The sequence below is a fragment of the Pelobates fuscus genome, chromosome 13 (genome assembly GCF_036172605.1).
Source record: "Pelobates fuscus isolate aPelFus1 chromosome 13, aPelFus1.pri, whole genome shotgun sequence".
Lineage (NCBI taxonomy): Eukaryota > Metazoa > Chordata > Amphibia > Anura > Pelobatidae > Pelobates > Pelobates fuscus.
In genome coordinates, this window is record NC_086329.1 from 7,681,603 (window position 1) to 7,696,297 (window position 14,695).

At 38.8% G+C, this 14,695-nt stretch overlaps 1 protein-coding gene across 1 annotated transcript in view; it reads right to left on the reverse strand.

Annotated features, from left to right (window-relative positions):
• Nucleotides 1-342: 342 nt before the first annotated feature.
• The window catches only part of TOGARAM1 (TOG array regulator of axonemal microtubules 1), a 66,551-nt gene continuing 52,198 nt past the window's right edge, over nt 343-14,695 (reverse strand). Inside the window, exons 11-17 of the mRNA XM_063439457.1 lie at nt 8,990-9,128; nt 7,909-8,014; nt 3,198-3,433; nt 1,272-1,430; nt 1,063-1,189; nt 797-913; nt 343-507 (exon numbers count right to left, since the gene is read on the reverse strand). Coding sequence (XP_063295527.1) covers nt 806-913; nt 1,063-1,189; nt 1,272-1,430; nt 3,198-3,433; nt 7,909-8,014; nt 8,990-9,128 — 875 coding nt within the window. The 3' untranslated portion in view covers nt 343-507; nt 797-805. The remainder of the gene's footprint in view (nt 508-796; nt 914-1,062; nt 1,190-1,271; nt 1,431-3,197; nt 3,434-7,908; nt 8,015-8,989; nt 9,129-14,695) is intronic.

Here is a 14,695-nt window from a genome sequence, read left to right on the forward strand (position 1 = left end):
TTAAAACAAAACAGCCAATACAATAGGAAGCAATATATACTACATTATCGCAATGATCAGTGTAACAAAGTGCAGGGTTAAAGAGGAGGAGTTGCACACTGAAGGAGAAAAGATAAGTAAACTCACCTTTCTTACTCAATAATGCTATAGGGCCCTTGGCAACAGGTGCATGGTGACAAGGTTACAAATGTGTATTCCTATTTTCAAATCTTTGTAAAGGACCCCTATAGCACTAGCATTTGTGTCATGTACCATGAAAAGTCTGAGCAATCTTTCTCCATCTCTGCCACACCACTAATTGTTTCAGTTAAATTGGAAAAATGTACAAAATCATACCAATGTGCATTTACCAGGGGGATAATCCTTTTCTGCTGTTGAATGCATTAAATCAACTCCAGCATATCTTGTGTAATTTAATTTATAACTTCCCCTGATAAGCATGTTCATAGACATCTACAAAGGAATAGAATGGAAGGTCTTCATAGTTGAAAGCCATACCAGGTCCCTCTAAGGAAAAAGAAGAAAATGATATGCATCAGAAAAACCATTTACAAAAATAAAAAGTAGTCACATTTGTTTTAGTCCTTGACATGCAAAATTCACATCATCTATCACTATGCACAAAACAAATGTTAAAATATTTGTAAAGAAACATCATTGGTGTCGTTATTTGTAACTCATCGGAACATTGAAAGTATTACACGTTATCCAAGCATTGTAGAAACATATAAAACTGCAGTCATCCAAGCTGTCACTCTTAGCTGTGTATTTGTGATCAGAACATAAACTTTCCTACCTTTTGTGCTCAGGCACGAGCAGTACAAGATAAGGCTGCCGCTTTGAGGCTGCTAACACTACCGTGATAGGATCGTCTTCCCCGGGCGGACGGTGTATCGTGGATCTCACCAACTCCCTGAACATAAAACACAACACTTGATCTGTGTTTATTGTTATTTGAATATGTTGCATCCCAGTGCAGTAAATGGATAAATACATGGTCACACACAGCAGTCTCTGTTAAATATCACAGGAAATCTATGCATTGTATTATAGTTTCTCTACCTTCTGTTGTATGTTTCTGATTAAATCCCTCAGGTATGGCAAGTCCTTGGTGGGAATGTACTTCTCCAACATTTTGTCAAAGTCAGGATGTGACATGAGGAAATGAAGCATCTTTCGTCCAAAGAACCTGCAAGGAAACTACAAATATCAGAGGGAGAAGCAGATTGTAAGGTCTTGTAAATTGCAGAAATTCTCAGCTGGCAACAAACCTGGTCTCCTGGGCTCCATCCTGAGCAAACTTGGCTATAGCTGGTAGAGCACGATCTGTAATGTCCTTTATACCAGATAACATGCGTCCTGGTCCCATGCGCTCCACCAAATCACACATATGCTGGGCAGTGCACCTTTTAACTGCATTGTTCAAATGGCTGTGGGAAAATGAGGACTTTATTAGGATAGATCGTGATTGTTTTAAAGTCCAATGTTAACACAATTTTGTGAAAAAAAGGCAGATCTGTCTAGTTATTTATTTATAGATCTATATTCTTTTATTAGTTTTAAAGCACATAACACTATCTATAAGAGAATTAAGAAGATGATGCAGCTCAGAAGGCAGCCCAATCAACAAATCCAGGTCACTCTTGTATGGTAGGAAATAAAAAAAAGCAGAAAGGTAGGTGTAGAGCCGAGGGTGTATATATTAAAATAAAAAAAAAAAGAGAAGGAAAAGAACAAATATTTTGCATAATACACCATGTTGGAGAAAGGATAAAAAATATATTCATCTCCAACTTGAGCGTTTGGGCATACTACACTAAATATAAAAAAATAAAATAAAATGGTAAATATTTTATTTGTTTTCACAAGCATTGTTACATCAAGAACAAAAAGAGTTACATAGCTGAAAAGAGACTTGCGTCCAAGTTCAGCCTTCCTCACATTTGTTTTTTGATGTTGATCCAAAAGAAGGCAAAAAAAAAAACAGTTTGAAGCACTTCCAATTTTGCAACAAACTAGGTATATATTCCTTCTTGACCCCAAAATAGAATATTCAAGGATTTAATCTTTCAATGTAGGGTAATAACTGCTTGATCCAATGATAAATCTGACTGCTGTTTTTGCAAGTATGCATCTAGTAGCTGTTTAACCCCTTAAGGACCAAACTTCTGGAATAAAACATCTGTACGGACTCTGATAAAACCACCTCTTCAGGCAGACAATTCCACATCCTTATTGTTCTTACAGTAAAAAAAAACTTTTCTTTGCCTTAGCCCAATAAAGAATTTAAGATTACATCCAGGTGAGTAGATATAACAGTACAAAATGCTTCAAACTTAACAATATTAATAATGAATGGCAGCATATACTCACAAGTAATTGAGAATGACCATATCATAGTTGGGTTATTGCAGCAGCGATCTGTTAGTAAAATATCAGTAGTGGTAGGGGGGTTTTGGAAATACGCACTAGACCAACCCTAGAAACTAGACTTAAACCATGTACATCAGAGGGTCTGTTGGGGTCAGGGGGGAAGGGGGGGGGGATAGGGTGGAGCAGGTTATACTACACTACCAATTTTATATACTACCAACATTATATCCCTAGGCCAGTGTTCCACCCAAACGCTCAAGTTGGAGATGAACCTATTTTTATCCATTCTCCAACATGGTGTATTACATAAAATATTTGTTCTTTTCCTACTTGAGGGTATATATATATATACCCTCAAGTAGGAAAAGAACAAATATTTTATGTAATACACCATGTTGGAGAATGGATAAAAATAGGTTCATAGGTTCATATACAAATATAAATGGACACCCAAGGCACTACACCCATCTTCCTGTGCATTAAAACCTGATTTTCTTTAGATTGGGTTCTCTTACAGTAGCAATACACAATTGTAATATTTGAATTGGATTATTTTCATTAAAGAGAATAAGTTAGTTGGAATTACAAAATTGGATATGCACATTTATTTTCATTAGCTTGTCATCTCTTATCTAAATTTAATATTTAATAAATGTTTACATTTGTATGAATGGTAAAGACTTATACATTCTATTACATTCTTTTATAACAAGTACTGTAGATTATCCTTTGACATTCCAGACCTGAGTTCTGAAATGGAGTTTATATTCCATAGAACTGAATATCAAAAACTGCTATCACTACTTGTATATTTTATAACTCACCCGAGTCCTCCATTTAAAAGAGCTACAAGGGCGCGTACTGGAGTAACACTTTGCACCATGGCATCCAGGGCTTTATCTATGTCCTCTCGGATAAAAACATTTGGTTCTCCGGCTTTGCGTAAGAGAACCCTCACACCGTTCTCGAGTTCGTGATCCATGTTCTTCTTCAGGTGGGTAAACATATCCCCCAAGCAGGCAATTGCAACACGAGACACACTGGAGCGTAAATTTTTCACCTAAACAGTAAAGTGTGACTATTAGCATTTAGCCCTTAGTAATATTGCATAATAACAAAGTTGTTCCCAATGAATTCCTGAATATTATTCCTTAATAACCTTTCAAATACTTTCACAGGTCTATAATTTCCAGGCAAGGATTTTAAACCCTTTTTTAAATATAGGAACAACATCTGCCTTCCTCCAATCCTCCGGTGCAACACCTGAAACAAGTGAACCTCTGTATTTAATCTTTCAAGATTCTTTTAGTTCCCCACTTAGCTCCTTAAGTACTCATTGGTGAATATCGTCAGGCCCCGGAGCTTTATTTACATTAATTTTCTGCTGTAGCACCTTGTCTAAAGTCATCCAATCACAAGTTATGCAAATGATATCTGCAAGTTTTCTGCAGCAATCTCTTGCCATAGGATCTTCATTAATATATACTGAAGGAAAATAGCTAATGAAGACCAGGAAAAGGCAGAAATCTTAAAAAACTAACAGACCCATCTCTGTTTCCAGTGTACCTACACTTTCATTTTTTTTTATTTATTTTTTTTAGAATTGATGTACTTGATAGCCAAAGAATGCAAAATCAACCCCAAATTTTTTTTCAATTTCTCATTTAACCACTTTAAATGGCCGTTTCTTATAAGGAAGCAAATAATGCTTTAAAAATATCTTAGAGGCATCCTATATAATGAGATTGCCTTTTTGCAAGTATTTAAATTGGACAAATCATTGTTTTACATCTCTACTAAGCCACATTGGAACATCCAACAAATATTAGAAAGGTACATTTTTCAGTATGTACCATTCAGGTAATAAATATGAAAGAAACAAATGGAAACCATTTATCTTCAGTGCACTCACACTCAAAACAGTATTTACATGGTGAGTATCTGGACAAGACCACTCCTAAAGCTCATCCCACTGTTTCTGTACTGCCACTATATTAATGATTGTAATGCTAGATTTTTTTGCACAAAAATTCAATATTGTATTTCTAATTCTCTGCAAAATATGAATTTATTGTTAGGACTATAGTGAAATTGACCTCCATGTTTTCCTCACAGTATTTTGTGAAGAAAGCTGTACTGCCACTATAATAAGAAGATAAGGATGAAACACATACACTATAATTCCAGAGCTATGGTGTTTAACTTACTCGTAACTTCTTATCTAATGAATAATCTGTGATAACAGTGCAATAGAACATTTTATTGATTGTGTCTGAAAGGGGATACAAACCATGGAACAAAATTCCCTCACTCCTTGGATGCCCTTTCTATTCTTCCTTGGTCTTCCACAGGTGAAACATGTTGCCATGAGATTTACCTTACTAGAACCAAACACTTTTAAGCAGGGCTTAATGGTCACAATTATCATGGCAGATGATTTGAGTGCAGGGTCCTTTCCGTTTTCCATACCTTTGATATGTGTCGCTTTTGAGATATTCCCACTTATGGCCTGGCCATAGAATGATTTGAGAAAATAGAAAGCATTTTCTGACCCTCTTTTGGCATTCAAGGCTCAGTTGGACCTCTTCCTCCTTGTCCAACTCTCACCTATTAGTCTTTGAACATACAACATCACTCACATATGTGCGCATCTTCTGAGTTGCCTATTCGGATGACATCTTTCAAGTTGTGGATTGCAATCATCCAATTACACAGGCCAAATGTCCGGCCAAAGATATGTATGAAGATGTGCACCCCAGTCAAACTTTTATCCTACTATCCAACAGAATGAGGTATCTGTTGTAATAGGGCGTCAACCCTTGTCTAGGAAAGAAGAAAATGTAGATGCAGATTTAAGTCTGTGCACCAGCTTCGGAATCGACAGTCATGACGGATTCAAGGCGAGATTCTAATAAATTGTCAGCAAAGTAGGCAAAAGCAGAAATAAGACAGAAGGGATGATGAAGTGTGATGCCAGTGAGAACACCGAGAATACTTATAGCCCTCCTATTAGGTGCAAATTGCAATAAAGATTTGCTCTACATGTTCAAAGATAAAGAGATGAATGCACTAAAAGACCCAAAAACTGAATATCTTTTCTGAGGGAGCCTACAACATCTGACCTGCTCGAAAAAACAAGTTATTAAACGAGCACAATAGGATCATTAACTAGTTGGAATGTTTCATTTGCAGTTGACTTGATATGTGAGTCCGCCTTGATGCACATAAAAAGACTATTTTACATTGGAACATCCTGATAGATTCTGGTTGTTTAAATTCTTGCCGCTATAGTCAGACTGCAAATCTCAGGAATCTTATTGAGTTGGCTGCCTCTGTAATGTGTAGTCAAATCAGGAATTGGAAGATGATGATCTTCTTTTAAGGACTTTCATTTTAAATAGGTTACAAAAACAGGCATCTTTCAAGGCCAGCATTGCCCGATGGTCATGAGTGTGACTGTGAAAGTTGCATTCAATACCAGGTTTCTTATGGAGGCTATACGGTATACCCTCTTGGGAACCAGAACTGGACAAAATAAAAATAGGGAAAAAAAGCAAAAACTTTCACTTATTCCAACAGACTTAATTTGGGATGAAAAGAAGAATGAAAAGGTCAGAGGCAACAGAAGTTCCAAGGGTCATACTCAGAATTATGGATTCTGATTTAAATGTCATGTCATTTAATGACAAGATTTTTTTATTTTTTTTTTATAAGAGCCATACCAAAATTCCTAGGTTCTTCATACCCGTTCAATGCGTTTTCCTTTCACTTTTCTGGCGTCAAATAATATTTGAAGATTTCAATTTCAAACCTCAGATTAACAGCAGAAAAGTTTAATTTTGTAAGCCATTTCATTTTAAACCAAAGTAGGAGGTTTGGTCATCATACGGTCAGTTGTATTGTCTACTTTCTGAAACCCATGCATATGTTCTGTAACAGAAAGTTGATTCTTTGTCTCATAAGTTGACGAGATAGCAATATTTCGTGTCTTGGGGAAGAGCCTTCTAAACAAATGTCTCTCTTTCAAAAGGACAACCAAAGGTAATACAGCATCAAAGTCTGCGTTATGTGAATCTGCCGTCCATGAGTTGAGCCAAACAAATAAATTCAGTTCTCATTGCTTCAGAACCTCACAGTGGCAAATAAAGGACATTAGATCTTTCCATAATCCATCCACAAGACCATCTTCCCAGCAGCAGATTTTCAGTGCAAAGCTCCATCTGCAGTCATATATTCTGTGCTTTAGCAATGATCTATGGAAAACTCTTTTGCAGGAGGCTTCTGCCCATTCATCCATTGGGTCTTTCAGACCTGATACTTTAAAATAAACCACTATTGGCAGAGAGTTGAGAAGATTTGCCTACAGTGGAGGTAGGGATACTGCTGGCGCATTTCTCCTCATCCTGCATCTTTAACATTTATTTAAAGTGTTTGGAAATGAAGGTCCTTTTCTCAGGGTTTTTCCCTGCACCAATTCCAGGAGTTGGGAAAAGGGAAAGTAGTTCCCATTCTAGAGGGTTTATCTTCCTGCAGCATAGCTGAAACCACAGAAGATGACCTGACTTCTGCATTTGTCTGGGACCAAAATCAGTGCACTGGATTTTGCAGCAGTATCTTTACAGGATTGAAATGTCAAAGCAGAAGGAGATTGTAATTTTTTTCTTTTTCAGGAACGTGGCAGAACATTGGTTGCATGTCTTCTAGAGAGTGTGCTGTGCCACTTCCAGATGCTATTTTTGGATCAGGAGAGAATGCCCAACCCTGCACCGTAGTAAATCTTGCATGTTACAGATAGTCTTTAAAGCAATTGTTACAATATGTAGTTAAATAAAATGCCGATATTATTCTTGTTAATCTAATAGTGCCTCACCAGACAGAGGCCAACAAAATTAAAACCTCATCTCACAGACAGCAAGGGTGCTTCCCAGGATAGGTTCCTCATCCAAGCAATCCCCCCCTCCCCCCCATGTCTCCCCCCTTGGATTGCCAGCATTGATAAATGGTATAAACCTTTTTCTAGCACAGGCATAGGCAACATTCGGCACTTCAGATATTGTGGACCTCATCCCCCATAATGCTGGCAAAGCATCATGGGTGGTGTAGTCCAAAGCATCTGGAGTGCAGAAGGATGCCTATACCTGTCCTAGCATTTAGTGGCATTACAGAACCAATGGGATAAACTTTCTATATCCAGACAACCAAGTGCAAAAATACTTTAAGTCCGTTTTTATTGTAGCATTCCAGCTTATTCTTAAGATGTTTTGCTAAACGTTTAGATCTGATTTCACATATGACCCCAATTTTGGATTCCAACCAATATTTTAAGAATAGGTTACATTTACCAAAAATGGCCAATTCCTTCAAAGTGTCCATTGTAGATGAGTGAACAACATATCAAGTGAAATGGTAAAACCTATGGACCTAAATCTCGATGTGTCGTGGGCTAAAAGAGATTGCTTTGTCCCTTTTCATGGGAATTCTACCAGTTTTGTGACCGTATCTGTACATGTTATTAGAGTGATAACATTCACTCACCTCATTAGTGATAGCAATGCTAATGTCATGGAGTCTCTCAATAACCACATCAGAATGGAAGGCACACAGTGATCGAATTATACCCAGTCCTTCAATCTTCTTCTCCCTGTATAATGACATTAATATCAAACACTCACATCGGTTTATGTTCTCCAGATCTTCCACTAACATTGTGAATATAATGCATAAAGTGAAGCAGATACAGGTATTAGCCTGTGATAGAATAGATCCAATCTGTGCATCTTTGGACCATTATACAAATGGTGTATTCCACTTGTGTTTGCTCCTTCTCTTTCAGATTTACTTAGTTTTTGTAAACATACCCTTAATGATTAATATTTTACAGTTAGAGGGAGGTGTGTGGAGGGGGGGAATGGCACTTTTATTTTCCCAGTTGGCAGAGTTTAGGCTAAACTGACCCGTTTTAGTGAATAAACCCTACTTAAATAAACCCCACAATTTGTAAACTTATAATCCTACGTTAAAAGCTATGCTGCCTATGGCTGATGCTGGACTACAGAATTCTGATTGCTCACTTCCGAGTGTGAAAGTGTCCATATCATGTAGCACACATGTCCTATTACTGTGCGCAACCTTTGAATTGCTGACTTTGTGAATAATCCATAAGACTGTACAAGTGGATGCACAATACACAAACTTGTTCAATTTTGGAAAATGTACTCAGAAAATATGGCCTGGCCTGCAGCCTTACAGTTGTGTAACATACATTAAAGGCCATGAATGCAGCCTTGATGCACTGCTAACACGGAGTATGCATGTCAACAGAAATGTAGGCATTTGGCACCAGCTAACTATAAATGCAGCCTTTCATAATATCTCTATGCAAAGAAATTGGGTTTCCTGCTAGATTAAACTTATGTGAAAAATTTTAAGCACAAAAAAAACCCATATGTTGCACGAAGAAAATAAGTTGATAGAGGGTGTGGGATCTGCAATGAACACTACATCCCACAGGGCATAACTTGACATTTATTATCCATCACCAGGTAGAGGTTACACAACTATAAAATACAGGATTAGAGTAGGAGGTAGAAAAGGAAAGAAAAAAAATAAGATTTACCAGTCATCATCCTCTAAGAGTCTAAAAGCATCCGACATTGAGCTTTCAGGCCTGGCAAGCTCCTGTATTCCTACAGGATCCATTAACTCTGAAGTGCGGCTTGCTGATGATCTCTTGTCTTTATAATGGCTTCTTTGCACTGTAAAGATTCAGATAACACACTCATTTAAAATCCACAACAAAAGGTATTTTACTTCAGTGAGAGATCACCTGACTTGTTTGGGATTTAAACAATTTCCCTTCCAAGGTATGCCAGTAGTTTTACCTAATACAGTTACAGTCTAAATCCTAGTTACCTTGCCAGTTCTCCATTTAGGGGAATAAACAGTTTCCAAAAACATACAAATTAACTAAAAAACAAGCAGTGTTCAGCTTTATGAGTGAGCTTGCAAAGGTTATGCAAAAACTTTTCCAACTGAGCCATTCCAATCTTAAAAACTAAAATAAAATCAATTGAATAATTAAAAAATATATATTTTTAGCAAAACCAAAACCAAAAAAACAAACATATTGTTCTATATGCAGTTTGTTTGATCATCTATTTGATTAGCATAGGATGAAAGGACATAGAGAAAATGCATGAATGTTTAGGGAGGAAAAACATTTTGGTTTTATCCCCAGAGTAACTTGGCATTCCGTAGCCATTTCTGCAGGTCTTCTCCTTGTTGCTGTGGTAACCAGGCAGGTTAATTAACCGTTGTGGTTGCCTTAGGAAAGAAGATCGGCCTTCGTATTAAGTGTCATAGGTGCCCAAAAAGTATTGCCATTTCCCACCCCCCCCAAAGCTAATCTATGGGTGGCCAGCTTCGAGACTAGTCTTCCAGCCATCTCACCCTTTCTGATATGGGGCTGCCTGGTAAACTTTCAGCTGCTTTCTAGCAGAATTACAACCCCAGTAATGAGTACTACAACTCTAGTAGTGACACAATTTGACCCGTACTGATTAAAGCACTCATTGAAGGGACCATCCTTGCGCCAGAACTATATTAAGCTGTAATGATTGTACACCAGGAGGGACACATCTCTGAGCACCATTTTCAGTTTTGTGAAGATTAGACTTGTAGACAAATAAATATAATGGGGGCACCCCTATATATGTGAACCAGACACAAGGTATTATTGTTTATTCATAATCAAAGTTTATTACCAATACTTATCTATACCTAAAATCCATCAAAATACACATCCACAAACCAAAGGGAAAAATAACAATACACACCACACATAAAGTTAATGCTATAGTTTCCCAGTTTAGCGCTCTATTAAAGGGACACTATAGGCACCCAGACCACTTCAGCTCATTGCAGTGGTCTGGGTGCACTGCAGTTCCATGTTTACATTGCAGCACAAAGTTCAATAGGGACATTCTGCCTCCAGTGGCTGGCTACCACACAGCAGCCAGGAAGCGCCTCCAATGGCTAATGGACTTTGGATGCCTTCACCCAGAGCATGAGGACGTCCAGCATCAGTTATCCAGTGTCGGCAGTGTCTGATTTCCCCAACCAATAGCATTGATTCAATATATTTTGCAATATCTTTTATTATGGTTTTAATATAAAAATGCAATAAACAAGAAGACAAAATCAATGGGATATCTAATATAATTTGTATGCCTTTTCGCCCCTAATGGCCGTCATGTTTCCCCTATTAATATGGCTGTTACAAAAAAAATGCCATTCTTGTCTTAGTTTTCAGTATTGGTAAGTGGGAGATGACCAGCTTTGCTTTAGGACCGACTTTCGGCTGACCACTCCCCTTAGTGTTGACGTTGGCAGGTAAACCACGCCCACTGACATTTTGTTACGACTATTACCTATGGGAAATGTCCATCAAACCCCACAAGGCATTAAGGGGGTTAGTCATGCCAGCCAACGCCTCTTAGATGGCCAGTCTCTATTTTCCTGGTGTTGAGGTCAGCAGGTTAATCACGCCCACCAACGCCATGGTTACACTACAAGCCCCAAAATGCTTAACAGCCATTGAGCGCGACGCACAAATCGTGCGTGTCAAGTGTTTCGGCAATATGTTATTATTAACTTTTAATACAATGTTTTTATATTTGAGTTTTAAACGAGAGTTAGATAAGTTATATTGCTGTATTGAGACACTTTTATAGGTATTTTAAATATGTACAAATGCAGAAAGAAAAGTCCTGCGCTCAACTCCCATCACTACTGGGCGGCTGCAATGACTACAGTACACATCAGCCCCAATACATAGTAAAAACCAAAGAAAAACATGTTACTTGCGCTCTATCCTTTATCCCTATGTATTTTTAAAACAAATGGAGGTCTTTTAGTTACCTCCAATGGCCATGAGAGGATTGAGCCCACCTGCCACATCAAGGCAGACCCCCCTAGGTGGGTCCTAACTCTAACCATTCACCTTGCTTCCTTGAGCCTCTGGCAAAAAATCTCTAATGAGACAGAAAGGGGTATTTATTTATAGAGGCTCAAGGAAGCAAGGTGAATGGTTAGAGTTAGGACCCACCTAGGGGGGTCTGCCTTGATGTGGCAGGTGGGCTCAATCCTCTCATGGCCATTGGAGGTAACTAAAAGACCTCCATTTGTTTTAAAAATACATAGGGATAAAGGATAGTAAAAACCAAAGAAAAACATGTTACTTGCGCTCTATCCTTTATCCCTATGTATTTTTAAAACAAATGGAGGTCTTTTAGTTACCTCCAATGGCCATGAGAGGATTGAGCCCACCTGCCACATCAAGGCAGACCCCCCTAGGTGGGTCCTAACTCTAACCATTCACCTTGCTTCCTTGAGCCTCTGGCAAAAAATCTCTAATGAGACAGAAAGGGGTATTTATTTATAGAGGCTCAAGGAAGCAAGGTGAATGGTTAGAGTTAGGACCCACCTAGGGGGGTCTGCCTTGATGTGGCAGGTGGGCTCAATCCTCTCATGGCCATTGGAGGTAACTATCCCTATGTATTTTTAAAACAAATTGAGGTCTTTTAAAGGATAGAGCGCAAGTAACATGTTTTTCTTTGGTTTTTACTATGTATTGGGGCTGATGTGTACTGTAGTCATTGCAGCCGCCCAGTAGTGATGGGAGTTGAGCGCAGGACTTTTCTTTCTGCATTTGTACATATTTAAAATACCTATAAAAGTGTCTCAATACAGCAATATAACTTATCTAACTCTCGTTTTAATACAGACACTTTTATAGGTATTTTAAATATGTACAAATGCAGAAAGAAAAGTCCTGCGCTCAACTCCCATCACTACTGGGCGGCTGCAATGACTACAGTACACATCAGCCCCAATACATAGTAAAAACCAAAGAAAAACATGTTACTTGCGCTCTATCCTTTATCCCTATGTATTTTTAAAACAAATGGAGGTCTTTTAGTTACCTCCAATGGCCATGAGAGGATTGAGCCCACCTGCCACATCAAGGCAGACCCCCCTAGGTGGGTCCTAACTCTAACCATTCACCTTGCTTCCTTGAGCCTCTGGCAAAAAATCTCTAATGAGACAGAAAGGGGTATTTTTTTATAGAGGCTCAAGGAAGCAAGGTGGAGGTCTTTTAGTTACCTCCAATGGCCATGAGAGGATTGAGCCCACCTGCCACATCAAGGCAGACCCCCCTAGGTGGGTCCTAACTCTAACCATTCATTTGTTTTAAAAATACATAGGGATAAAGGATAGAGCGCAAGTAACATGTTTTTCTTTGATTTTAAATATGTAATCAATTACTGTGATATGATTGGATTCTGAAATATTGGCATCAATTTTAATTTGTTATACATACTGGCAGGTCAGATTTTTTTAGAGGAGTAGGTTTTACTCCATTTGAAGAAGCCATTTAGACGAAATGCGTTAGGGACAATTGGTACAATAGACTATTAAAAATCCAAACCAAAAAGATCTTTTGCTTTCTACAAACATCCATATTAATCACTTTTATCTTCTACTCCAGATACCTTGGCATTTTTTTTTTTTTTTATTTTTTTTTTTAAATCAAAGTAGCCAAGCTGGGGATCATACCACCAAAGCCGGTACCATAGAGCTGTGAGCCTTCTCTATGTGAGTATAATTTTTTATTACTACTATGTATTTTAGTGAGAGCACTATTGTTGCCTTCTTATCTCCTCCTCCTTGAGCCCTAGTTCCCTATTACATCAAAGACACTCGCACCGTATCCTATAAATGGGGATTGTACCACTGTACATGAGCGTGAGTTTATTACCTTTTTTTTTTATCTTGTCTATCATTCAAACATTTTACACTATAGGACTTTTCTACCCTTTATATCTGCATATGTTGTGTACATTTGAGAACATTGGAGCTACACCTTGAGGTTAAGAGAACCATGTTTATACACACCACACGAAGAATATCTCACATGTTCAAATAGCCTTCTACCACTCTAAATAAACAATGTGTAAGTCCAGAACATGGAAGGTAAAAAGTTCCAATCAGACATTTGTGTGGTGTAGCCCTCTTATCTTATCCTCTTATCTAATTTATCCTTCTGTATTTGTCTTTTTTAAAGGGTTTGGAGAGAATCCTTTTCTCATGGTTGCTGCCTTTAGTTATGTGTTTTAAGCGCTGACTTATTTGTGTGTTTTTATTTCCTATGGGGAGACCTAATGCTCCCACGAAATTTGCAGCACATTAGCGCCCACTCATCACGGGACGTTGGCACTTGGTTGTGGCTCCGCCTCCTCCAAGGGACATTCGTGCTGGGTTTAGGTAAGTGGCACTTTATTCACATTGGAGGGGGAAATCAAAGTGCCAGGGATATAGTGTATCCCTTTAATATATCCTAGCTTATATACAGCTCCCATATGTTTTATTCAACATACTCAATAGCTCGGTAGGATAGTTTCAAACTAAGCATGCAACACTGTTAAAATACTCACAACAGGGGCGTGGCCTGGAGCTCAACCGGACTAGCCCCACGCTTGTGAAGCTCCTGTGTCTAATGGCCTAACGGGCTACAAATAACCTGTATACCGAGCAGCATTGGACTCCCACTGCTAATACCTACCTTCCTGATATCCCAGAGGACCAAGAGAAAAAATGCCAAAATGGACAAAGCCACTTTCTTCCTGGCACAAGCTCCGGCAGAGAAGAGCAGGGAAGGCCGCAGCCCGAGCCAAGATGGTGGTGATTGCCGCTCGAGGGAAGCATCACCTTCCCCCCCAGCTCCGTCTCAGGAAAGGGACCCCTCACTGCAACAGGGATGAGAACCCTCATGTCTGAACTTTGTGGCTAGCATCTTGTCCATCTCCAAGCAAATATATGCCCTAACCACTGACCTCCGCAGGGAACTGTTGGATATTGGGCACAGAACAGCACAGGTGGAACAGAGTGGGGTGAAAGCAACCTTGCCACTTGTATTTGGAGAGTCCTGCTTGCCAGCCTTTTGCCCTGTGACTATGGCCCCTGGGATGTGTTGCCCTTTAAAAGCTCTATTTGGGCTTATTGTATTGTGAAATACTCTGAAGTGGCACTTCAGATACAGCCAAAGTAGTCGAAGTGGCCGCCATTCGACAAACGAACACGTAGCGGCAGCCATTTTAAGTCAGTCGAATGCGTTCAGTGGTGTCATGGAACTCAAATCGGACACGTGACGGCACAAACACCACTGAACTTTACCTTCTCCAGACTTCAACTCATTTGACTGGACTCGAACAGCACTTTGACATTTGCACAAATTGTTGAACGTTGTTCAACGGTTTCCGTT